Here is a 26,435-nt window from a genome sequence, read left to right as displayed (position 1 = left end):
AGAGTGACACCTAAAAGCAAGGATTAACTGGACAATTCTAGACTTTGACTACTTAGCAGCGTTGTTTAAATGCTAAATGAACATGAGGTTGCCAGTTTAGGCTGCAATGATAGCTTAACAAGCATGGTCTCCTAGCAACGACATCACTCTGTCAGACACAATTAAACGGTTAAGGAGCACTAGCTAGGACATTACAGAAAAAACGAAGTGTAATGTATGAGGATTAAATCTTGGGTAAGTTGCTTCAGTGCTACACAGACTCCTTCCCAACGGCCTGGCCCATTGCTGGGCTCTGCGTTTTAGTACCTGTGAAGGATGTCTTCCCCAGACATAGCAGTTGGTTCAGAATTATACTGCCTCTGTTCTCCCTAGAGCTAAATCCTTGCTGTGAATTTTTAACCTCTTCATCTTGCTTAGGTCCTTTAGAGGGAAAATAATTTAGCGTATACATGACTATAGGGTGTGCGCTGTGTTTCAAGGAGAAGAGAGAAAGGCCTAAAGAACATTTCCCCTAAGTGCATAATGAAGAAAACCTTTGTGAAAGAGACCTGTGAAAAGTTCTAAGAAAAGTTGACTAAATGCTTATCTCATTAAAAAGCATGAGTGTCAAGCCATATTTAAAGGGTAGTGGATTTAATCAATTTTCTCATAACTCTCATCACTGAGTCATTAAAAAATTATATTTAGGTATCATAAAATGTCTTAAAGAAAAAGGTTTTCTGAATGTCCTAAAGGCCTGAAGTAAATGATTCTTTGCTGCTACAAATGGAAAATAATAAGGTACAACATGGATTTGATTTCACTCAAAAGACATATGTGCTTTAGAATGTTAGAAAAGAATAAGTCTAGCGCAAAATGTTTCAAGTTTTCCTAGACTCAAAGATGGAAAAATGAAAATTGCCTGAGAAATCTAAAGTACAGTTGGACTGGCTTATCTAAACTTACTGTATTATCCTCCGAGGTGTAGAGTCATATAACCATGCTTCAAAGAGTCAGTCCCATTCACTTTGGCCTTTCAACACACAGACCCAGAAGAGAAGAGGCACAGTAGAGGTAACAAAAACTTAAGCCAGAGTCCTTGCTGTGAGAAGCCACTGGTGTGCTTTTCCTGATGCCTGCTCCCTATCCACCTCTCCAACCTCAGTCTGCTCTTACCTCTCTCACTTTGCTCCAGCCACATTCGCCTTTTTGATGGTCCTCTAACTTCACAAGAACAGTCCTGCCTCAGGGCCTTTGCACTTGCCCTTCCCACCACCTGGAATATTCTTCACTGTATCCTTGCTTCCTGTGTCCCTTTATCCCAGTATCTGCTGAAATGTCATCTTCTCAGACAGGCCTCTGACTACCCTGTCTCAAATAGCGTGCCTTGTCACTCATTGTTATCTAACCCCGTTTTATTTTTCTTTACTATGACCAGATTAAATATTTCTTTGTTTATGAACATCTAGCCCACTGGAAAGTAAGCTTCAGGAGGGTAAATCTCTTAGTTGATAACACCTTCCATTTACTGCCTTATTTTTCCTACATGTACCAGATATACATTTTTTAGAAAAGTGCCAAAGATGGCTGGACTGAAGGCAGGTAACTGAGCATTCACATCCATGCCTGCCTGGCTCATGACAGGTGCTCAGTAAATATTTGCTGAATGAATAAATGAATCAATGTGAGTTTATTCTGGATCAATATTTAGGAGTCAGGTCAAAATCCTATATGGCTTAGAAGACCCACTGAACTTGAACGATGAACAAGAAAATAAATAAGTAGGTGAGCTGAGGGTCCCACCCCTTTCCCAACAGTAAGCTTAATGAGAAAGAAGAGAGAAATGAATCAGTGCCCCTTCCTGCGTCCTTGGAAAACCCTCATTTAGCCTCCAAATCCCTTCACTGCTTAGTCTCTCTACTCTCCTACTTGGGCACCTAGCGATCACATCTATTGTTGCGCTTATCACATTGTGTACAAATGTTTAGTCGTCTCTCTCTTTCTAAATTGTGAACTCATGGAGGTGAGGACTCAAGTGACTGGGAAATCGATCACTTTTGGTTTCCTACTGCCTAGTATACAATAAGTGCTCAATAAATGCCTATCGAACTCAGGTGAGCTTAGTCAGATTGAAATAAGATGTGGGGACGTCAGCAGACCCCACAGTGCAGCATGTTTGACGGCCTGAATGGGAGGAGGCCCCGAGCTCGGCCCTTACCTTTCTATGCCACTGAGTTTATGGCGGTGCGTCCTGGACATGAGCAGCCCACCGCCCCAGGCAGCCTGTGGGCACAGAGAAAGGAGGGGAGGCAGAACAGCAACATTTAAGAATCCAAAACCAGTCACTCCACACCTCTAGTAAAACACGAGAGAGAATGTAAACAGCAAACAACATAAGCCTCTCTGACAAAGGGAACCCACGCTGATTGTTCAACCAGTGGCCGTTGTTCATTGTTTGTCACGCCCTCTTCAAAAGTTCAGGTTCATGTTACAGTAGCTGTGTGAGTGATACAGGTACACCGAAGTACTCTGGAAAGCAAGACACACTCCACGAGCCCCCAGGGTGGCTCTGGAAGCGACAGGAAGGGCTGGAGCCTGCCATCTGACTCTCCCTAGGGCAGAATTCCAAGGGCTCCTGAAAGACTCACAAAGCAGCAGCCAGGCTTGGAGGTCCCACCATACCTCCTGCAACAGCATGACATTTTTGTGGGTACCTGATGCATGTTGAATGAATAGCCTGGGACACAAGAACAGCCCTTGTTAGTCATTTGTTCAATAGCAGGGTGGGTTACCCCGTTGTCCAGTTGTGAGAAGTTTTATCCATAAGAGAACAGAGAGAGACAAAGAAAAAAATACACCCAGTCACACATGTGAAAATGTACCTTTTGTGTTCCTGGGAAAATTTGAGACTAAATCTCTCAGTTGATAACACCTTCCACATACCACCTTATTTTTCCTGCATGTACCAGATACACATTTTTTTAGAAAAATGTCAGAGATGGCTGGCCTGAAGGCAGATAGCTGAGTGTGCAGATTCAAGGCCACTTTCTATACATTGTATCTTATATTTTTTCCCTCTGAAATCAGTCATATTTCACTCTGTAGCCATTTGTCCAGACAAAAGCTTCCTGGAAAGGTGATGGAGACCATATTCTAGCATCAACCACAGAAGATACCAATTGGCCAGTAAGGAACTGGATGAATCCCAGAGGATGTGCAGGCCTGTGGTGTGGACCAGTCGTGGATGGCTGGCTGGGGGCTGGAGAAGAGTGGCACTAATGTAGTGTGGAGACAGAGCCAGTTGGGGAGTTGGGAGAAGCTTGAGGCAAATCACAAAGCAGAGCTGCTTCCACCCCCCGAGTGGACTCACTCCATGAGTTATAGCACTTACATCGACGTGCAGCCAGAGGTTATATTTCTCACATATATCTGCAATCTCCTGTATCGGATCAAAAGCTCCATAAACAGTGGTGCCAGCAGTTGCATTGACATAAAGAGGAACAAATCCCTATAAGGGAAGAGAGATGGGCTGATTAGACTTATTAACCTTTCTCCTTTCCACATGAAGTAGAATAATTGCAGTAGCATTTATTTCTAACAGAGATCAGCTAAGCTGATGTGGTATCAGATACTCTATCTGGGAATATTCTTTGTTGGTTCATTCATTCATTTATTCAACATCTTCTTTTTCTTGGTGAGGAAGATTGTCCCTAAGCTAACATCTGTGCCAATCTTCCTCTATTTTGTACATGGGATGCCGCCACAGCACGGCTTGATGAGTGGTGTGTAGGTCCGCGCCTGGGATCCGAACCTGCAAAACCCGGGCCACAGAAGTGGTGCATGCGAACTTAACCACTATGCCACTGGGCTGGCCCCTCAACATCTATTTTTTGAGTGATGTTTATGTGCCAGGCCCTGTTGTAGATGCTGGAATACAGCAGTGAGCACAACTGGTGAAGATTTTTGTCCTTGTGGAGTTTACATTCTAGTGGAGAGTGACAGACAATAAACAAAATTAAATAAGCACAATATAGAGTATGTTTGATAGTGATAAGTTCTATGGAAAACAATAAAGCAGGAAAGAGTAGCAATAAGTGTTTGGAGTGATGGGCAGGTAGCTCTGAATATCATTTGGACATTGTATGTTTGAGAAGCTGGGTTGTTCTAAGTGTACTGACCTAATAATTATACTGAAGCATTGTTTGGTTATTTAAAACAAGTCTATACACTGTGAAAGCTGAAACATTCACTAATAGTGGACATGGTAAAATTTTGATGTGAACAAGAAATAAATGAGGAAGTGGAATAACAGGGCTAAGACAGGCTTGGGGAAATCTATGAGTCCCAGGTCTTTTTTTGGAGCTCAGCTCCACCCATGTTTCTTGCTCAGTCCTGGGGACATTTCCATCCATTTCCTCTACTGAGACCCCAGCAAACAACTATAGTCACAGAAGGAGGTACAAGAATGTAACCAAAACAAGTTGGTAAATGGCCTGACAGCTACCTGGCAGTGTCTTGTGGATAAATCTGTTCTATGACATTTTTTTGTTCAATAGAATTTATTGAGGCTGGATTCACCAAGTACCACAGGCCATGTGCCAGGGCATGGGAGCACTTTGCTAAACAGAATCCTAAACTAAAATGATATTTGTTAAAATAAGATCATACCTAAACAAGTAGCAAGTGAAAATAATTAGGTTGTATCTTCATGATGCTCGGGGTGTGGATTTATTGAAGTATATCAAACTAATCATTTGGCACAATGAAGATGGACAAGTGGTTTAATGACTGAATTTTTCATTTTTCAAAAAAAAAATTGATACTGTATAGACACAGCTTTAAATCCAAACCATTTCACAACTTGGAAGTAAGCAAACAGCTGAGAATAGAATTTTAGAAACACAATAAAATTATCTCTTATATTATCAAAGACTTTTATTGTCTAGGGCAGAAAGAAGGTATTTTTTAAAAATTTGTATTCACCAGAGCTTAGATGCACCATAGAGTACATACCTTTTGCTTGGCTTCTAGAATTTTTGCCTCTAAATCAGCTGGAATTATCTTCCCCCTGTAATTATTATAAAAGGAGAGAAATTAAAATGAAGAATCAATGAGATTGCACATGAAAAAAACTTTAGCAGCAGCAAAAAAGTAATTTAATCGGATATTCTCAACAGACCATTAGCAGCTTGGCACACTGTACTGAGTCAGTCCTTAAGCACAATAAAACAAATTTAACAGATGAACACATTTAATACATCAAGAACCTAATATTCACTCTCCCCTGCCTACCTTTCATTGCACTTTATCAAAATCACATTGTCGGTTCCAAAGCCAAGCGCAGCCCCAGCTTTCTTTATGGAATAGTGACTCTGCAACAAACAGAGGCTTGAGGTTAGACGTTAGATAAACCCTTGGAAAACACCAAAATCCATGAGCAGGAGCAACCAACTCACGTGTTCTGAGGTGAAGAGGACCAGTTTGGGCACTGCCGCCATGCCCTTTGTTTTAACTTCGGGGAAGTACTTGTAGCGAGCAGCCATGATGCTGTACATGTTGGATATGGCTCCCCCTATCAACAAGCAGACACAGTGGGAGGTGTTGGGACTCCCCCATTATCATTTCTAACAACAAAATATGACCTGGTCTCAAGAAACAAGTGAGGTCAGAAAGGGGAAGGGCAATATCCTGACAGGTTTTGCTGGCTTCCCTATTGCCAGGGCTTCCCTCTGGCCCCTTTGCCCTGGGAATACAAATAATCACACTCATTACCAAAGCCATTTAGGCAATTTGGCTGATTCACCTACTCCAGTGCCCATTCCACCTGAAGTGTAGACAGATATATAAGAGGCGGCAGCAGCAGTGGCTGCAAAGAGATAGGTGAGTTACAACCTTCCTGCTTCTACTTTCTGCTCAATCTATTTACTGAACAAAGATGAATCTGTTCTCTGAGTCAGAAAGACAGAGAAAGAGAGAGTAATGGAGCCTACAGAAGGAAACCGTGACATTGCCTGGATACTCTCCTCAAAGAACAGCCCAACTGAGTTGAGTCATTTAAGAGACCTCAAAGTTTATTAAAATAAATCCAAACTCGTATTTACTCAAGTAAAGACATAAGGAGAACTGAGGTAACTAGCTACGTCTGGCCAACACAAACTAATCACTTTTGCATCAATCACCTAACAATTAAACAGGCAAATCCACAGTCAGCTTGAATTGCCTGGACAATTGCAATTCTTATTTCTTCTCTTCCCCTTGTACACAATCACATTGTCTCCGACACTATCTCAAACTCCTTCCCACCTCCAAGAATATCTGTCCTTGTTTTAAAGTTTCTTATTGTATCTACATTGAACAAGAGATTCAAAGTAGATATACTATGCTGGTCAAATCACTTAGTCAACTGACAATCTTGATTCACTGATCCCCAGCTTAATCAAACTACTGTTGACAGACCAGAGTTGCTTAGCATGATTTAGACACAGCCTTTGTCGGTTTGTACAGGTTTATGCACAGCCTTTGTTAGTTAGTACACATAGAATGTAGCACTCTTGCTAGCTTCCACCCAGAAAGATAGGAAGGCCCAAGTACTGAAAAATTTATTTTTAAGGCCATTATTCTTCCATGAACTCACTCTGTGTTTAGTGTTCTCAAGAGTCCCAAGGATCCATACTACAAACCTTGAGGAGAGTCAGGGAAAGAGAACAGAAACCTACCAGGAGAAAATATCCCATCACCATCTTTACTTGACCATCCAACTATCTCTCTCATCTTCTTAAGCGTTATTTGCTCCATGAGAACAAACACTGGTGCAATTTCATATGTAAACCTGAAAAGGTGGTGAGAAAAAGAATGAAAATAAAGAAATCAAACCACTTATTTGGGGAACACAGATGATTGGTTGAGTATTTGTACTTGGGTTCCAAAAAAAAGATGTTTGAAACCACTAAAACAATTCATTTCCTGGAAATGCATTAAGCCGCCAATAGTAAAATGTCAGAAACCAGCCTGGGTTACCGAGAGAGGTGCTGGAAGAGCCTGCTCGGTGGATCCGTCACCAAAAAAATAGATTCTTATCTGAATGGAATGTCGTAGGTGTCGTCCACCCAGAGAAATAGAAGGAAAGAAAATGACTTTTCTGGGTCCCTTTCACCTCTAAGACTGTAGAACGATTCCAATGTTAATTGAAAAAATGTATTCTAAGTTTTACATAAAACTGGTTTGCAACATTAAAAAAAATTGATTTATAGAATCTATAAAATCCAGAGCCAAAGCCTATCTTTTAAAAACAATGTAAACATCTGAAAGCTAACTGTGAAGAAAATTGGAAATATTGACCCAGGTTTTAAAGATCTCAATATAATTATCTACATGGTTTTTCTACTGATAATCCCCAAGGACAGCTATGTTTCTATAATTCTCTTAAGTCAATATCTGTCAAGAATAACTATAAGTGATGATTTTCTAATTGGCAATTATAAATAACGAGAAGATGGTCAACTGCATACACAGCTAACTGAGCATCAGATATCCTGGTAGGTTAGCTTTGTCTTCTAACAAACTGATTCAAAAGTAGCAAGCCATGTTCTTCTCAAAGCAATTCAAAACAGAAGCACAGTCTGGTAGACTAGTCATTGAAACAAGATCGAGGTACCAAGGATAGGCCTCAAGAGAAATCAAAGAAGGTCCATTCACAGAAAATTAAGCCAGAAAACAAAAACCTATTTACTGACTCTCAGGCTCTTGTCTTTCTTCTTTTTGCTTGGTCTTCTTAAGCATTAGAGTCTGTGAGCTCGGTTCAGACCATGCTTGCTGAAGAGAGATTCCTAGGTTGACTCAGCCGAGTGATATGGGGAGACTTTATCATTTATTAGGGTGTTTGGGCTGAATGCCAATGCTGAGGACTAATGGCAGTTCTTGCTGGCTTAATAATTTAGAAAATATATTTGCAAGGATGAGATAACAATTGTTGTACATAAGACACAGGTGAAGCTACTAAGTTTTAATCATGGAGGAAAAAAGCAATCAAATTAATCACATGGTGGTAAAAGAGGACAAAGAGATCCTAGAGGATCCTCAGAATATATCTATTGGTAGAAGAGTTTTGTTTTCAAAAAGACTATGTTCATTTTCCTTGGACCCTTGAAATTTAGGAGAAAGACCCTTGGAAATCATATGTTCAGTTACCATCACCTCTGGAGGTCACAATCATGCTTTGGTTCTGCTCTGAGCCCCATCACCGTAGCAACCAACACTCCCTCATGTCTGATGGCCTGATAAAGGAAGAAGAAGAGAAGGATTCCTGGTTTAGCCTGTGCTGCTGAGTGTACCAAGAGGCAAACTCATGATGTGCTTCTAACCATTGTCGAACAAATGTGTTATCAATAGTGCCACTGATTTTTGGAAATGTTGGAATGCCAAAATTGTTTGCGTGGTGAAGAGGGACTAGTGGCAGAGTGTGTGCCGGAATCTCACAATACCTAAAGAGAAGGCTTTCCGGGGTAAGGCAAGGAATAAATGGAATCATCCACCATAATATCAGAACCTTATCAAGGATTGGATGAAAGCTGAGTTGGAGTCAAGCCAGTGTTAGATGGCCAGGCAGGAACCACACGGAGAAGGGAGAAGGGATGGGACTGAAGGCCAGGGGGTTGGTCCACATCATGATTTGAATCAATTTAGGCCCAGGTTTCCATGAATTAGTGATCCTACCTAAGGACCAGGAACATGGCCATTACTCTCAGGATTAGGAGGAAGAGTCTAGAGAGTTCGATCATGAGACTATCTGATCTCATCTATTTCAGGTTCCTTATCTGTACCAGGTACCCAATTCCTAAACCTTTCTTTCAGTTCTGTTCAACAAATACTTATTGAGTGACAGTTCTCTGCCAGATGACATCTTACGTACCAAGGAGACAAAGATGTTATAAGACACCATTCCCAACCTTGAGGAGGAAGCTTACTAGGATGAATCCAGCATCTGGTTCTTGGCCCTGGCTGCATCCTGTTTGACAGTCCCTCCCTGGGTCTGAAAGACTAGTTATCTCACAGCTAATACCAAGCTTATCCTGATTCATGGCTTTAGTCCTGACAACCTCTCCTGGAAGCTGGTAGATTGGTCCATAGCTGTTGATCCTCTGCCAGGCCTGACAAATGGGCTAACATGGTGTTCCCTGTTCCCGACACTTCTCTGACCCTGCCTTCCCATCCTGGGACATGTTTACAACTGGGAGTCTGCCTGCACCCAGAGTCTTATAGAAGGCCTTGACGTTCACCCTAGAGCAGTGGTTTTTAACTTAATTGGGATCATAGATGCCTTTGGGCATCCTAGGAAAGCTATGGTCCCTCTCTCCAGGAAGAAAATGTGGATATGCACAACATTTTGTATACAATTGAAGGAGATTCTCCTCTTGCAACCTGGACTCCAAGTCAGGTGCCCCTTCCCTAAATGACAGATGAAAGCAGATAAAGTCAAGAGATCAAAGGTCAAATATGGATTCAGAAGAAGCTGGTTCAATGCTAAAATCAGAGTACAAATGACATTTCAGAATCAGAGAACAAGAAACATAATCTGCAACAAGCTCTGAGGTGAAGCAAGAACTAGGAACATGGGATTGGAAGTTCGAGTTTAAAACAGTAGGATGGTGACACTCACGGATGACACTAAAGGTGAGTTCTGAGCCTTTCTTTATTCCAAATAGGGTAGGGAGTCAGCCCTTTTTTAGTGGTTCAACTCTCCTTCCCGGCGGGACTCACTCTGAACTAAGGCAAACTGATTGTTAAGAAGCTGTACTTCTCTTATGTGTGAGTCTGCTGGTTGCTAACCAATATCAATCTTCCTTTGCTTCATTCAATTTTATTTAGAGTTGCAATTCACCCAGATCAAAGACTACATTTCTAGCCTCTCTCCTTAGGTGTGGCCATGGGACTAAGTTCTCACTAAAGAGATGCTAAGGAAAACGTTCTGTGGAGATTTTGAGAAGGTTTCTTTAGAAGGAAAGAGTGTGTTCCCCTTTTGCCCTCCTGCCCTCCCTCCCTTCCCTTCTTTTCTTCCTTCCTTTCTTCCTCTCCCCATCAATTCCTTCTCCTTCCCTCCTTCCTGAGTTCTGGAACACAAAAGTGATGGTTAGAGCTCCAGCAGCTAGCCTGCACCATGAGGTGACTCTGAGGATGAGAACCATGTGCTATAATATAGATCAGAAAGGCACAAGGAACCTGGATTCTCAGTGACTGCCAAACTGGGAACTTCTTTAATGAGAGAAATTCAGCGTTGACACTCTAACTTGACACTCCTCTTAGAGTTCCCCTCCTTACAGATGTGGCAGGTGGTCCGTCTTCACATTAAAAGATAACACACCTGAGGGGGAACTTAGTGAGCCCCTCTGGTATCCAGAGATGATGAGAGACAGAAAAAAGGAGTTGGCAGGCTGAAGGGAGGCATCTCGAGTGGCAACAGTGACCTGTGGGGTGGCTGTCTTTCCTAGGTGTGTGCAGTGCACCTCGCATACACTAGCACTTAAGACTGGTGCCTTTTTTAGTCTTCAGAACCACTCTGTAGGATGGATATATTATTCCCCATTTTCCTGAAGAAGAAACTGAGGTTCAGAAAAATTCCATGCTTTGTTTTAAGATCTCACCATTAGTATGTTTCAGAAGCAGAATTCTAAGTCCTTTACCTCACAGCTGCTTTTCTATGACAAACGAGAACCGCTCACTGCAGGTTCCTCTCTAACAACCTGCCTAGTCGTATAAAATGACTGATAACTCCCATAGAAAATTTCTCCTGTGTAATTTCTATGAAAATAAAGCACTAGATACTTGAAATCATAACCTCATAACAAAGGGCTGGGATAGATCGTGCCATTGAGATTACGTATTGTTGTCAGGCGCTCGAGGGCAAGCTGTTGTTTACAGCTGGGCACTGCTCAACCTGCACAGTCGTGCTTGGTGGCCCCGTTTTGGAAGAAAAGAGCTGAACGTGCCATGGACAACTGCATATTTGTGAAGTTTTCTTTGGATCTTCACTGTGTCCTTGGTTGGAAGAGTGTATCTCAAAGCTATATGCACAGGCAGGTATAAAAGCATGAACACAAGTGTCCTTTCTATTCTAACAGATACCTTACACTTTGCCACTTGAATTAGGATATTGGATAGTTCTTTTAAAAATGCTATACTGAGGTATACAGTTATTATTCTCTATTACCAGCGCCACCCAAACTCAATGATAGTGCAGGTCAAAAAAAATGAGTATATCACTAATTAAATCCTACTTTGCCAAAGAAAGATCCTTTTGTCCTTCTTTCGCAGGCTTCTTTTGAACACTGTTCCCAGCTAGAGAAGGAACTGTCGCAAGGGAGGAAATTTCTGTGTAAGCTCCTGACAGTGCTGCCACATTTCAGGATCTTCCAGGGGAACTGGCTGAGAACAATTTCTAGATAATAGTTATTACGTCTTCAGACAATGCCTTGTCTCTAGCACTGACAGGAACTATTTCACTATTTTAAATAACCTTCTCTATCGATCTGTTGGAATCAGATCATATTTTATAAATATCCACTGTTCAGTACAGCTGCAATTACTACGTGCCATTTAGTTGGACTAGCCTTGACCTTAGATGGCTGGGACATATTTTAGTGCTTCATGGCTGAGCTGAGGTAGGGGAAGAGCAAGAGACTTTGATTTTATGAACACATACCAAAAAAAAAAAAAAAAGAGAGAGAATTTGTGAGATTTCTCTGGTTGAAGAAAAGCCTTTTAGGAGAATATCTGGTCATAAATGGTTCAAAGGGGTGAGTTCCTTTTATTTACCTGGAGATTGGGCTATGTATATTAGGAAACTGCAGCTGAGAGGCCTACAGAATACACACTAAAAGGCAATGGGTGAATTCAGTGCCTATATTAATAGGGGTACCTGGGCCTTAATGGATATATACATTTTACTCTATTATTCTCATTTATTTTCCAAATAGTTAAGTTTTTTAAAAAGCTGTATTTTCTCATTAAAATTGTTCCTTAGTGTGAGATCTCCAATTAAGCATTAGTGTCTTTTTTCAAGTTATAATTGGTATGTTATGATGCCTGTGCTTGCTGATATATTTTTATCTCATAAATCAGACTACAGTAAAGACTGCAAAGGCGAGACTTTTGTTTGAGGGGATCATACAAGCAATTGCATCTTTGACCCCAATTCCTCTTGGCCCTTTGCACACGTGGTGCTCCAACATGGACACTCCATGAAGTTAACCATGACTTGCGAGCAGGGAGCGTGAAAACCATTTTTGTTTTCAATCACTTGAATCTTTTATGCCTTTTAGCACTAAAGGCTTCAATATTCACATTTGCTTTTAAAAATTTGTCATTGTTGTTTCAAATTAGCAAACAAAGCAGGAATCTTTAATTAATAGAAACTTTTCTGAATGTAGTTAAGTATTTTGAGTCACAGCAGTAAACAGCTTTGGAACACACACGAACCAATATATAATTTTCAAATGCCCTTTCAGGTGCTGTGGCTGGTAGTAGTTTGTTTAAGAAAAATAGAATACCTTGAACTTTAATAACTTACATTCTATCTTGATGTCAAACGGAATTTCTCATTTTAAACAATACCACCCTTTCCCCTAAACTCATTTCTCAACTCTACTTTACCATGAACTTAAAAAGTGAATGGTTATTTTCTAAATATTTCCACAGTGACTAAAACCCATATAATTCTTATGTACTTATTTAAAACTTATTGTAAGAAACTTGTTTTATTATTTTCCCCTGGATACTTTAATAGAATATAGTGGCATTGTCTGAGTGTAAAACATTATCATAAAACACTGTCATAGTGTTGAGAGAAAAGATAGGACTCAGTAGGCTATGACGACCCTCCATCAACTTGAAACCTGTCCTTGTCTTCAAAGAGGGCACGTGTCTACAGAAGAAACTGTTGGGTGATTGCAAGAATACTACCCAGGTAGTACTTGTACCAGCCCCAGGACTTTAGAGTCAGTTTCATATAAATTTACAAGAACTTAGAAACAAACAAAAGCTTTGCCTACTCAAAGAAGTATGGCAAAAATGTCAAATTCAGAAAAACAGTCAGTTATTTTGAAAGGAATATATAATGTATCACTGCCAGTTGAATCTTGTTTTAGAATTTTTAGTTACGCAATAGGTTGATCAACTTGGTTTGTGCCTTTATAGCAGCTTTAACTATGAAGGAAATACGACCTAAATGATAAGGATTAACGCGCTTAGATGGAAAAATGGACCAAGATCATACTCCACAACATGACCTCTTTAGATATATCATTAAGAGATATGGAGTCTTTTAACATGAAATTTCACACCAAATTTTGAAAGCTAGAGTTATTATTTCACATGACCACTCATTAAATTGCATTATTAAATTCAAAAATAGTTTTATTGAGTATCTACCATTAAATCAGAACTGTGATAAACCTAAAAGATTTTAAGAGAAAAGATGACTAGGGCAACTGTAATAAAATTATTATAGAACCATCAGAATTGGACTTTTAAAGCAACAAGGCATAATCATACATCATGGTTGCTTACATGAAAATAATATGTGAAACTTACATATTGGTATTGGCAGTTGATGTCAGCCATTCACCAGCTAAACCAATGATATCCAATCCAGTGGAGAGCTGGTTGAAAAATCGAGGATGACCTAGAGAGATGAGTAACAGGCAAGCATCAAGGCAAACCCAGATTTTTCAAGCTATGTTCAAAGCAAAAGGCTGGCCACATTTATGGGGCCTCCATCCCAATGGTCTAACAGGGCTGCCCAAGGATATTGGAGAAAGAAGAGCAGGTTGACCCACACTACACCAAACTTTAGCATTATGTCCCCCAATATTATATGTTTCTAAAGCATAATGCTTTTAAACTCAAAAAAATCCAATATCATGAAACTAATAATCTTTCTAGTGTCTTATTTGTTGATTTCCAGAAGAACTTCTCTGTTGTATTTATATTTTTTATTACAAATCAGGATGTGGTGGTCCTGATTTTGCCCATAAATGTTCCAACTTTTAATTTAACATCCCAAGGATTTAACCCCAAAATCAAGATTTACTGACGGAGGAGAGGCTGCAGGCCTCAGAGAGGGTTTGTGGCTCTGTGGACCACAAACCTGGGGAAAGTGTCAACTTTAATGTTGATGCTGAGGGCATGCCATCACACTCTGGGTCTCTGTGTCAGTCAAATATTATGCCAAGCATTGGTCTGTTTTGTCCATATATAGTCAGGTGATTATTAAACTAAATTTATTGCTGAGATGACCTGGCCTCTCTGTGAAACAGGGGCAGACACAGTCTCATTCACTCATTGAGTTGTTGGTAAAATAATTGTTATTACTATATAACTCTAAAGCCATTTGCAACACAGAATATGCTTTAACAGGCTTTGTTCTTAGCAAATTCAGGATTGTTGCCAAGTTTTGGCCAACTTGGCGTTCACAGGAAAACTCAACCCCACATCATCAGGCTTGGCTCAGCTGTCACGAAGGTATCAATGCAATAGATTATCTAGGGGTGTGTGACAGAGAACTGGTGTTAGAAAGATATGCTGACTGCTGTGTTTCCAGTGGAAATTGCTTTTGCTTCTGAAATAACTGTCAGAGAGCTCATGTTTGAATGTTCCTGGTCTAAGCTCCCTCTCTGAGAATGTCCCTTCTTCCCTAGATGTGATGGGGACTCATTCAGAACATCTGGACTTGACTTCTTATATCAGAATAAAACAATCTCTGCATCTCAAGAGTCCTCAAAAAATAATGCTGATCTTCAGAAAAAAATGAAAGAAGTATAAATAGCAAGCTTAGTGTATGTATGGGCCCAGATTCTGACATTTATGTAGACTACTCTAAATAGCTTAAGCTAGCCCATTTTACTCTACTTTGCTCAGTGCCAATATAATCTATGAGATCTCCTGGAACATAACTAATTTTGTTGAAATCCATTAAAAAATATATGCAATATCCATTTGAAAACTTTTAACAACAAACTTTTCATTTTAAGACAGGACTGAATCATAAATAAATCTAATCACACTATTCGACAATGTATCAAAACAATGCAGCATAGCAGAGACAAATGCCCTCAAATAAAAGTGAAACAGTATCTCTTTGTCCGTTAAAATATAAAGGACACAAGTTGTCCAAAAACCTTACTTTTATCTTATGGCTACAGCCTTATGCCCCCCCAATATTATACTGTACCAGAATTTCTATGAAGTAACAAAACGACCTACTTTAAATTTCAATTTCAACTCTCTATATTCAATGAAAATAACAGAGGATAGATGTAATACTGAGCAGCACATGGCCTAAAGTCAGGTAGGGGGAGAAAGACACGGTAATTTTTCAAAGTGAAGTTTTTCAACAAATAAACTTCAAGAAAAAAAAGAGAGATGGAGGGGGAAATCTATTGATTAAGAGACATACCAAGCAATTGCAATGTGAAGGACTTATTTGGATTCTGACTCGAATTATAACAAAATAAAACAAAACATTGATGACATTCATGAGACCATTGGAAATTTGAACATTGACTGAACATTTGATAGTAAGGAACTGTAAATTTTGGATTTTTTTCAGATGTAACAATGATGTTGTGGTTATTTTTTTTAAAGAGTTCTTGAGGATGAAGCATATTTACAGATGAAATAATACTATGTCATGGATTTTCTTCCATAGAGTATAAAAGAAGGGGAAGAGGGTGGGGGTACAGGTGAAACAAAATTGGCAGGAGTTGATAACAGTTGAAGCTGGATGTTGGGTATATAGGGTTCATTATACTATTCTACTTTTGTATAAGTTTAAAATTCTCCATAAAAAAAAGTTAAAAAAAGAAAAACTAAGGAAGTTGGCATATCTACTGTGACTGAGGGCTGATCAGTATCTGTCTCAGTTCATGGAGAATCTATATATACTGGTTCTGGTTCCTTTTTCAGAAGTCTTTTGCTCATTTGTAGAGAAATTTCCAAATGCCGTCATCATCCCTTCACAAACTGTACCCAGATCAATATGTTTTCACTATTAAAACCTAACTCATTATTTTGGCTGAGCATTAATATCTTTTCTTTTAAAAAAATATCTTCTACTGTGTGTAGCTACCTGTGGAGTTTAGTCTATTGCTCCAGAATCTACATCTAAATTACAGACCAGGAACCAGGAGCTGTGTTTTTCACACGGCAGCAACAGTACACTTTGCCAGGGTCAACACCCTGAGATGCAGCAGCAGGACGATTATGAACTCATAAACGCAAACATCTACTCCCAGAAGCAGCTCTGAAGAACAGGGATGGATGGCTGCATGCTACATGTCTAAGTGGATTCATACTGGACTAATAAGAGTCCATGGTTCTCTGATCATGTGATGCCTCAGTTTTGTAGGCAATATGAGTTGCTATTATGACAAATCTATGTTTTTTTTTCTTTGAAAGACAACACTATTCTGGGCTTTAATGATAAAAGTATGTGGTCTCATCTCTCTAAGAAAGCACGTGTAGAGCGACCTGACAGAATAAAAAACATTGGATCACAGCAAGTCAAGCTAAAACACACATGGAGAATTCTGACTCTTTTTTATCCAGTCAAATAACACTACTTGATCTCCATCAGGAATAGGTTAGCCATCAGACCAAGGTGGGATGTAACTAAATTGATGAGCATGCTTTTCTTTAAAAATCAGTCTTTGTAATATAATTAAGTCTTGTTCATCTTGCAGTTATTTAACGAAGCTACACTTATTCCAGTGGTGTTGGCAGACCTCAAAAGCTGTTTGGGATTCCTTATTTAAAAATGCCTCTTGGACAAGCCTCATTATTTCATTATAACACTTGTTTTTGACATCCAATAGCCTTACTCAGCTCTATTACCACCAACCTCCCCAGTCTTATCTTCAAATGACTAGGAAGACTGAGAGGGATAAGAAAGCAGAGGGAGAGAATAAAGAAAGAAGAACAAGGGGTGACCAGTTGTGGCCTCAGGGGCTCCCCTGTGGTGGTAACTATGCCATGAACTGCCAATTACTGTAGATCTGCCCAAGAGCTCAAGAAAGCCAGGCTGCAGTGGGGAAAAAGAGTAGGGAGAAGAAACCACTGCTTCACCCCTAGGCTAGAAACAGCCAGCCAGAGATCCAAAAAAGTCCTTGAACTTGAGGCAATTGGAAAGTAACCATTTTGGCCAGGAATGCTGATTAGAGGGGGTTCCTGTAACATGAGAAGGAGGCAAGAGGGCATCCTCAAGGGCTCCCTGTTGGAGATGGGAGTTGGTGGCTCAGGGTGTCTAAACTCCAGAGGTTGGAGTAGAATGCGAAGGGTGTGTATGCGTGTAATTTTTTGGCGCAGCTGCTAGAAGGTGTTGTGGGTTGAATTGTGTCCCTCAAAAAGATATGTTCAAGCGTTAACCTCTGGTTCCTGTGAGTGACTTTATTTGGAAATAGGGTCTATGCAGATGTAATCAAGTTAAGATGAGGCCCTACTGGATTAGGGTGGGCCCTAATCCAAAGATTGGTGTCCTTATAGGAAGAGGGAAGTTTAGACACATACACAGGAAGGATGCCACGTGAAGGTGAAGGCAGAGATCAGAGTGATGCATCTACAAGCCAAGAAATGCCAAGGAATACCCACGACCACCAGAAGTTGGAAGAGGGAAGGATGGATCCTCCCTGAGAGTCTTCAGAGACAGCATGGCCCTGAAGACACCTTGATTTTGAACTTCTAGCTTCCAGAACTGTGAGAATAAATTTCCATTTTAAGTCACTCAGTTTGTGGTAATTTGTTATGGCAGCCCCAGGAACTAATACAGAAAGGAGGGAAATGTGTGCAATTCTCCCTAGTTTCAGGGTCAGGCAAGGGTAGGATTTATCTGAATGAAATGGGCATGAAAATGGAGGAGGGAAAAGAAGTAGGGGACAGGTCCCTTCACTCTCTTTAGGTTGTGAATAGCCTAAAACCAAGAATGAAAACTCTATACAAAACTTGACGTAGCACCATATATTTGTGTTTAAATCCACTTTTACAACAACAAATGATGATGGGCTTTTGCTAGGGGTGGGGCCTTCCACCAACTGTCACTGCCCAAGGCCATCTGCGGTCACTGAGCACTTTGCTACCTTCCCTCACTAGGGTTTGTGTTTCTCCTTCTACACGAGTTTGATATCCTCACAATGGCAAGGGTGCAATGGAGGACAAGCTTCCCGCTGCACGTCCACCTGGCTCTCCCCCTTACCTGTACGGACCCCGTACTTCAGGGTGTCTCTGCAGTCCACCAGGATCTGCTCCAGGGACTCGGGGTGGTCAGAGAGCTCCAAGTTGAAGCCCTCCATGCCTTCCAGCAGCTGGTGTGGGTGATGGAAGTCCAGCACCTTGGTGGAGCGATCGAATGTCTTGCGGACATAGTTGAGGAGTATGTCCACCACCTCCAGCAGGAACTGCACGGTTTGCTCCTCCCCGTTCTTAGCCGGAAGCAGATCTGAGGGGGGAAAGCCCATGAGTGGTTGTCACCTGACTCATGTCTTGATTTCCTCAGCCCAGAAATCCCTAGTATCAGCCATGATATCTTTACAGGCCTAATTTCATTCTAGAATATGTATATGCATTGGGAGTCTGATGTACTATCTCTCCAGAGAAATGCACATATGCATATACACAGAAGTTTTGCTTATACTCTCTAGAGGTTCACAGACTTTCTGATAGTTAGGCTGCTCATAAATGGAGTGCTTTGAGAAGCCAGGAGCAGCCTGCCACTGCAGTTGTCTATTTGCAGACTAACTGGGGACCGGTCAGGTATGTGATGGAGGGGGCCTCTGCCTTGCTCCCACGGTACCAGGTGTGTCCCTGTACATCCAGTGCAGACACTGGGCTTTTGGTTTGGTGTTATGATGTGCTTGATCTGTTGATGGCAGAGAGTAAGGCCTCGCAGAGAGTCAGGCCTCTGTGAGTAGAGGCTGAGGTCTCCCCTGAAGAGGGTGGTGCTTTGTGGTGTCCTTAGATAGGAAATTAGAACTGGAAGATGGGGCTCAGGAAGGCGGGAGAGGGAATTCCCACCTCTCTCTTGACCTCATCCTTTTGCGTCTGGACTTTGGGATGTTTGGAGGTGACTTTGGGTTACTGCCTCTGCTACGCAGAGTCAGGCTGGGGAGTTAGCCAGGGATGAAGGCTGTAGGGGACCCCAACTGAGGTTGTCAGCCATAACTCAAGAGTATATTGGCTGTACATGATGTTCTGTGTCTATTCCCTGGAGTATCTCTGAGGTTTAGTGAAGTCTTGTTTACTGTTCTGGTCTGGCCTCTATGGCCTGTGGGGAGTTAATGGAAGGGGATGGTGGTGGGTTTGCCTTCGAGCTGTTTGGGAGAGACTGGGAAAGCACCTGCTGAGACCAGAGTCGTGTGGGCAGCAGTAATTAGTGAAACATCTCCAAAAGGGAAATGAGTTTCAGGACAGCACTTGTCATTAGGCCCAGCCACACAGCTTCCCACAGGGTGATTTTGTTGTTGTCGTCAACCTTGGAGGATAAATGCTATTAAGAGGACACTGGATTTTCGTACATGTGAGATTCCTTTGGAATCTGAGATTCTCTGAACCCATATTTGGCCCTGCAAGTTTCTTTAGAGCTGATTAGTTTATTGACTGCCCTCATCTGGCTTCCAAAACGATGGAGACCTAGGCAGTAGGGAAGGAGGGATTCAAATATTGGAAAAGCAGTTTCATGACGGTTCAGAGAGTGATGACATTTTTGGCAAAAGAAGTAAAATTTTAGGAAAAAGTCAAGAGACTCAAATAAGGAACCTACTTGATAGCACTAGGGCTGGGGAAGAGCGGCTACCTCGAGCAAACAGGTTGGAGAAGTCGGTCTCCGTGCGCCGGAAGCGGCCATCCCTGTCACTATTTTCACAGGAAAGCAGATTCTTGGAAGACTGCCTCTCCTTGAAGGCGCTCACAAGCCGGCTCTTCTCTTCCAGGCTGTTGGTCCTTTGCAAGAAGCCTGGAGCATAAGAAGCTGGGTCAGAGGGAGTACACTGAACTCCCAGCCTCAGAGGATCAGCTGAGCCTGGTTGACTCTCCAAGCAGGGTTCTCCCTTCTCTTGAGAAGAAGCTGAGTGTCTGTGTTTTATATAAGGGCTCTGGCACTGCTTGCCTTTAGGTGACGAGGGGGCAGCGCCAAGCGTCATCAGTGGCGCAGAACCAGTCAGGCAAGAGAAAAACAGTGAGCGAAGCCCATTCTCCTCTCTGAACGTGACAGTGAACTCAGAATTAAGTCAACTGGACAGCTTCCACTCCAGTAACCAGCCCCAGGATGGAGTTTTGAGGGAAGAGATGCAATGGAAGAGGACGCTGCCAGAACTGGGTTTATGGGCTGTGCAACCAGAGGGAGGAGCGGGTGAGGACTAGCAGAGGGAGGAGGGAGTGAGGACCAGTTCTGGGGATGAGGGAAGATGCTTTCCTCCGGCACCCGGTAATGCTCACAGGGTTGAATGTAAGTGTAATTTTTCTGCCCTGAACCTGAAGTGCAGCTTTCCCCGTACCACCCCCTCTCCTTGAATAAAGGTACTGGAGAAAGAGATAAGAAAGCTTAAAATCTTGTGTGTGACATTTAGTTCTATACATACTTATTGAGCACCTATTGTGGAAAAGCACTTTGCTATGCATTTAGGACGGGGGACAGACAGAGACAAATGAGCGAGTGAGACAGATCCTGGCCCTCCAGGAGCTTACAGTTTGGCAGGTGGTGACCAGCGTTGTAACAAAGCTGGAAAGCCATCCAAGAACTCCACAGAGATGAACTCCAAGCCCAAGGTGGGGTTCAAAGCGCCTCACCTCTGCCCCTCAGGAGTGGAAATCTCTCCTGCCTGAGGCGAGCAGTGCAAACACCACCAGCAGCAAATAGAGAAGCAGGCTGAGCCCCAAGGGCTGGAGACTGCCACTGTGGAGCACATGCCCTCCCTCAGTCCCCTTGGGGCTCTAGGGCCTGCAGACCCACTCCTTCCTGCAGTTATCTCCTCCAATTCAGCCTCAGTCTTAGCCTGAAATGCAACATATTGAAAAGAGGAAGAAAGTTCTAAGCTTCTTGATGACCCCAAAGCTGGCTTTGTAGATACCAAGATCCTTTGGGACTCACACACGTCACAGGCAGGCTTGGAGGAAAGTCCCAGGAGGTTCAAGGAGAGGCAAGTTAACCTGGGGAATTCAGCTTTACTTCCCCAGGATGGTGATTCAGTGATGAGGGGTGGAGGAAGGAGGGACTCAGGGGGAAGGCTGCAGTGATTAGAATCCTCCCACACACAGGAGCAGGGACTATTTTTGGAGGGAAGAATAGGAAGGCAGAGGCACTAGACCTTCATTTTCCCAGCACCTTGTAAACTTATCACTAACACCCTACAGGACAGCAGAAGAGGGGAATGCACTATAATAGATCTGCACTTGGATATAAAGATGGGGGTTGTATCCTTTCCTCACCTCTTCTCCTACTTCCTAAATTCCTCCCCCAAATCCCCAAAGTACAAACCCAGGAGCCAGCACTCATTTGCCAGAGGAATGCAGGATCACCTGGCTCCTAAATTCCAGGACCGCTCCCCTGCTTCTGGAACAGTGAGCTGTGGAATTCACCACACTGAAAAGACCAAATCCCTGTGGCCTGATGCAGGTGAGGTCAAGCCTAGCTGAACTCCTCCTCTTTAGGTCTCTGACCTCTGGTTGGCTCTGACTCACTCCCTGGGAAAGCCTTAAGTCTCTCTACCTTGAGACTCCTTAACTCCTTTCCTCTGGCAGCTGCAGGACCTGGGGCCTCCATTTAGACTTTGGATGTGATCTCCAAAGGAGGTCTTGATACAGGCATTCCAGAGATGTCCTGACAGGGTTGAGAGATGACAATTATGACACAACTTTAAACTTGCACCCCAGTCCTGGACCACACTTCCTGTAGTGCACTAGGACTCCGTATTTTCTATAAATCCTGTAATTACCTTATGAATAGCACACTGATCTTGCGTTATAATTTGTGTTAAAAACCATTAATTTGCTAATATAAACATTTAATGTATATTGTTATTGGAATAACAATTTTTTGGAAGGTATTTGTTTTCTAAAATACTGGGAGCCTCAAAAAAGTTAAATGACCCAGGCCTCCCTGGGCTCTGAGAGGCTCTGGAAAGAACCATATGCCTCTCCCAGGAGCGGAGGAGTGGATGACATTGAGGTCAGTGCTTTGACAACTGCCCTGGCTAGCAAGGGGTCCTGGAAGCAGGGCTCTCCCAGACTGAAGCTGACTCTACTCCCTCTTGTTCTACACCCCAGCTGTGAGGACCTAGTTTAAGCCTGTGAGTGACTGGTAACCGAGCTCAGCATTCTTAAAAGGTAAAGAGGCAAGCAGAGAGCCAAAGGGGCAGCTGGGTTTGGTCAGGTTGTGGCACTCTGTCTGGCTTCGAGGCAAGAACAGGAGGTGAGCCCTCTGAGGACTCCATCTCCGGGTGGAGGGGAGATCCTGCTGCTGGTTCCTTACCTCCATCCCCAAACTCAAAGGCCTAGGGGGCCCAGTGAGTGAGGGAAAGTGTGGGAAATGAGAGAGCAACCTGCTAGAGCCAGTTGTTTCCAAGTGGGGCTGCGAGCCGTGCATGGCACAAGGGCACATGGCCAAGGGGTTAAGTGGGGCCTGAAGCCCAATCCCCCTGCTCTCACTGGCCAAGCTGTAGCATAGAATTGCATCTACCTAGAGAAAGGGGCTCTTTTTCCAATTTTTTGGGTTAACAGTACCCTGCCAGATTCCTACCCGCCTCCCCACTTTTTATTTCAAGAGAAGTCAGAAATACAGAATATTTGAAGTCTACGTTTAAAAGTTGGCAACTGACACAAAATTAAATACACACATAGAAATGTGGACACACACACTGCATGGGCTAAATGAGCTCGGGCTGTAACTGGCAGCCAGTTTGGGACCTTCTGCATAGATAAGTGTTGGAGGATGAGGGACACACTGGGAAGTCAGCAGAGCCCTGAGCCAGAACTTAGGGCTCCCTGCATCTCCTTCTATTTAGGTCATGCCACCATGCCTGTAGCCACACCACTCTCTACCTCTTGGCAAGACCCTGAGTTTCTTCTAGCTGATTACTCTCCCAGGGGATTCTGCCTCCAGAGCTAAGGGTACCATTTGTGAGACCCAGAGCCTTCCTTGCAGCTTCCTTCTTCTGGCTTCCAGGGAAGAGGGGTAAGAGAGTGGGACAGAGGTAGGAGAGGGGGTGGGGCTGAATCTTGGCGAGCACTGAGGATGCTTACTAATGGAGGTGGGAAGAGGACCATTAGTTCCTCTGCATTAAGGTGAAAAGTCAAACCAACCTGGAGAGTATCAGGCCAAGAGGGCTCCCTCCAGCCCCATGAAGGTCTGGGAAGAAGGGAGTGGGAGTGTCTGTGTGAGGAGGAGGTCAAAACCAAAGACTGCACCCTGCCCTCCACTAGATTAAAATGGAAAGGCAGAGTTGGCCCAAAGTATGGAAAATGAATCCTCCTGATGTTTTGTTTCCTTTCAAAATCAAATCTAATGTGAAGCCTCCTATCCTGTGGCCCCCAAGGCATGCATTTTAGCAGGAAGCAATTTCCCTTCAACGGACTACCAGCCCTCTACTCCTGTCACACCGGTTGGAATTTTTCTGAAATTAGTGTTCTAAAGGGAGGAGAGGGGTGGAAACAGAAGAAACACTCTGAGGATGGTAGCCCCAAATGCCCAAGAGCTCTCCCTTAGGGGAAGGTGACGCAAACCCTATTCGTGGACCTAGAGTTCAACTCTTTCCTGCCCTTTACCCTTTCGATACACTTCGGGTGTGTCCCCCGAAGGGGAGTTTAAGTTTAGACCTTTTCTCTCCCCGGAATCGGAGGGCCTGCAGTCGGGGCAGCAGAAGGCACCGTCCGGGGCGAGGGCCAGGATGCGGGGATGGGGGTGGATGAAGGCTGCCCCCCAGGCAGGCCCAGGACGGCAGAGAGGGCAGCCCTCACCCCAAGCCTCCCTCCACCGGTCCTCGACCGCGGCGGGCGCCCAGGGCTCACTCAGTTCTGTTTGCCCAGCTGCAGGACAATGACGGCTGCAGAAGCCAAGCGCCGGCCGGCGAAGGGACCTGGCGCGAAACGGACCATTAAGCCGGGAACGGCGGCGGGGGGAGGGGGCTATTTATAGAACAAAGCTCTGCTGCAGGCAGCTGCCCCCGCGCGGGCACCGACCCCGGCCTCGCCCCGCGGGCCTCGCGTGCTGGGGAGAGGGCCAAACCCCGGAGCCGCCCCGCGGCCGGGCTGGGCTTTCCCTGGGAAATGGCTAGCTCTAGGGGTTGAGCAACCCTTCTTCACCGTCCGTGCCGCTTCCAGGATCAAGGGAACAGAACCACAGCAACGCAGGGAGGGCGCCGCGCGGCACAGCAGGGAAGGGAGCGTGATTCCCCAGAAGCTGCTAAATAACCTCTCTCCGCTCTGGCTCCAAACGGCCGCCGCCCTCGAGGCCCCGGAACACAGCGAAGCTGGGAAGGTCAGGCCTGGAGAGCACTGTCTCACCGACCCGCTGGCAGGCGGGCCCCGCGCGCGCTCCACCGCTATCTCCCGCGCGCAGCAGCTGACGGATGGCTCTTTAATAAGCCCCTCGTTAATCTCCTCCCGCTTCTCCACCTCCTGCCCGCAGACGTCCGTGTTTTCTGGCCCGATAAGGCTACAGATTTTAGACGGTGAAATGTAGCAAGGAAAGCAAGTCCTCATTGTCCAGCCGAAGCCACTCAACTGTGTCCCTTCGAACAAATCTCCTCTTTTCCTTAAAAAAAATTACATCCCTTGGGCGTTTTCATTTCAGACCCTCACTCGAGAGCAGTTCTTTCTCCTCTCCAGCTCCCAGATCTATTTACTTTCCTCTCTGGCAAACTGTGCCGGACACCCCTTTCTCCTCTTGCGGCCCCACGACCCCGCTGCCCCCTTTCCTTCCCTCCTCTCCTTCACGGGCAAGCTCGGCAAACCCTCGGGCCTGCGCCGCCCGCACCTCCCCGTGGCAGGCCACAGAGGGCTGCAGGCGATCCTTTCTCTTGGCCTTCGAGGCCCCCAAATGAAATCTGAATCCGTTATGATCTCAGGCCAAAAATCTCAAGCCGGGAGGCCACTTTTAACGTGCGATGGTGGAGAAGGAAGGGAGACGACGTGTCAGCCACCGCCTTAGGCAGATACCGCGTCTTAGGCCTGCTCTCCAGGAAAGCCAGACCAGTTCACCTTTTCTACTCGACCTTCGGGAAGGGCAAGCAGACCCCACCGGTCGAGGCGGCCCTGGCGCCAGGCGAGAAGAGCCGGGCTGCCGCGCGAGGGCGCAGTGCTCACGCTCTCGCGCCCAGACAGTGGGAGCCCCGCGGTCTCAGGGAGTCTGGGACCAGCGGAAAAGGTCCCTCGGGGCAGAGTCAGAGGAGGGCAGGGGAGGGTCAAGGCCTGTAGAGGAGCGTCTGCGCCGGGCGTGGGGGCTCTAGGTACATTAGAAAACCAGACCCAAGAGCCGAGATTCCCTTTAGCGTGCGTCCCACTCTCCCAAATCCGCAAAGACCGCGCGCCGCGAAGCTCTAGCGGACCCCAGCGGGCCCTTTCACTTACCGCAGATCTTGAGCCCCAGTTTTCTGGTGCATCCATGGGCCACGCCGCACCAGGTGTCATACGCTAGAAAGCAAGGGAGATGCGATCAGTGAGGCTTGGACCATGGGACCTGGTCGAGGGCAAAGGTTTTCTGGAGAGGGTGGGGGGCAGGTCTTCGCCAGTGCTCCTCATTAAAAGCTTTTTCCTGAAAGGAGCAAGGAGCCAGAACTGTGGGCCAGGGGGCACACTCGTGCCCTCCGAGGCCCCATCGTACTCCCTTCCTGCTCCCACCTTCAGGTAAAGAACAGTGTTTCTGAGAGGCCGCGTACCCAGCGCCCAGCCCGGCCTCCTAGTAATCCCCGCGGGAAAGCCGAGGAGGCGTGGTGGGAGAGAGGCAGGGCTGACCCCACGTGCAAAGTGCCAGGCCCCGCCGCGCTAGTTGCCCAGCACCCACCCTCCAGGCCCTGTCCCTTGGTCTCCGCCCCGCAGACTCGAAGGGCGACCACAGTAGCCCGGAAAGGGAACACACAGGCATCTGGGACCAAAACGTCTCATAATTTCTTGGCGGGTCTCCAGCCGAGTGGCAGCTTAAAATAAACTGGCATGAAATGGGGTCGCGGAAGAGTTCAGGAATTAATTGGGTGAAAAATAGTATTTGACTAGATGATCGGGCTCGCATGGCTGCTCTCCAGTCGGACCGCGGGGAGTCGGGAAGACAATGGTGCGCCTCCCGTCCTCATCCCTGGTCCCATCTTCCCAATCTGCCCCTTGTTAACCCTTCCCTGGGACATCTCGGATCCGGAACAGGCGAAGGAGAAGGGAAACAGGCATCTTTCCTGTGGGTCCAAACCGCGGGCTCAGGCGCCGTATTTTCC

General features: G+C 44.6%; 1 protein-coding gene across 4 annotated transcripts in view; it reads right to left on the bottom strand.

The window, feature by feature from the left end:
- Positions 1-26,435, bottom strand: part of GAD1 (glutamate decarboxylase 1) — a 39,480-nt gene that overhangs the window by 8,706 nt on the left and 4,339 nt on the right. For 2 of the 4 annotated variants that reach the window (XM_004428203.3, XM_087435389.1), the window contains 10 exons: positions 25,582-25,644; positions 19,814-19,972; positions 18,218-18,460; positions 13,564-13,654; positions 6,696-6,808; positions 5,436-5,551; positions 5,272-5,351; positions 4,993-5,047; positions 3,371-3,487; positions 2,198-2,262 (listed from right to left, as the gene is read on the bottom strand). In XM_004428203.3, coding sequence (XP_004428260.1) covers positions 2,198-2,262; positions 3,371-3,487; positions 4,993-5,047; positions 5,272-5,351; positions 5,436-5,551; positions 6,696-6,808; positions 13,564-13,654; positions 18,218-18,460; positions 19,814-19,972; positions 25,582-25,644 — 1,102 coding nt within the window. Of the gene's footprint in view, positions 1-2,197; positions 2,263-3,370; positions 3,488-4,992; positions 5,048-5,271; positions 5,352-5,435; positions 5,552-6,695; positions 6,809-8,166; positions 8,253-13,563; positions 13,655-18,217; positions 18,461-19,813; positions 19,973-25,581; positions 25,645-26,435 lie in introns of those variants that run through there. The other 2 variants (XM_087435390.1, XM_087435391.1) reach the window with 2 other exon arrangements.

The sequence above is a fragment of the Ceratotherium simum genome, chromosome 9 (assembly GCF_057802395.1).
Source record: "Ceratotherium simum simum isolate JZ-2026a chromosome 9, ASM5780239v1, whole genome shotgun sequence".
NCBI classification, from domain to species: Eukaryota; Metazoa; Chordata; class Mammalia; order Perissodactyla; family Rhinocerotidae; genus Ceratotherium; species Ceratotherium simum.
This window is presented reverse-complemented; position numbering and strand designations above follow the sequence as displayed.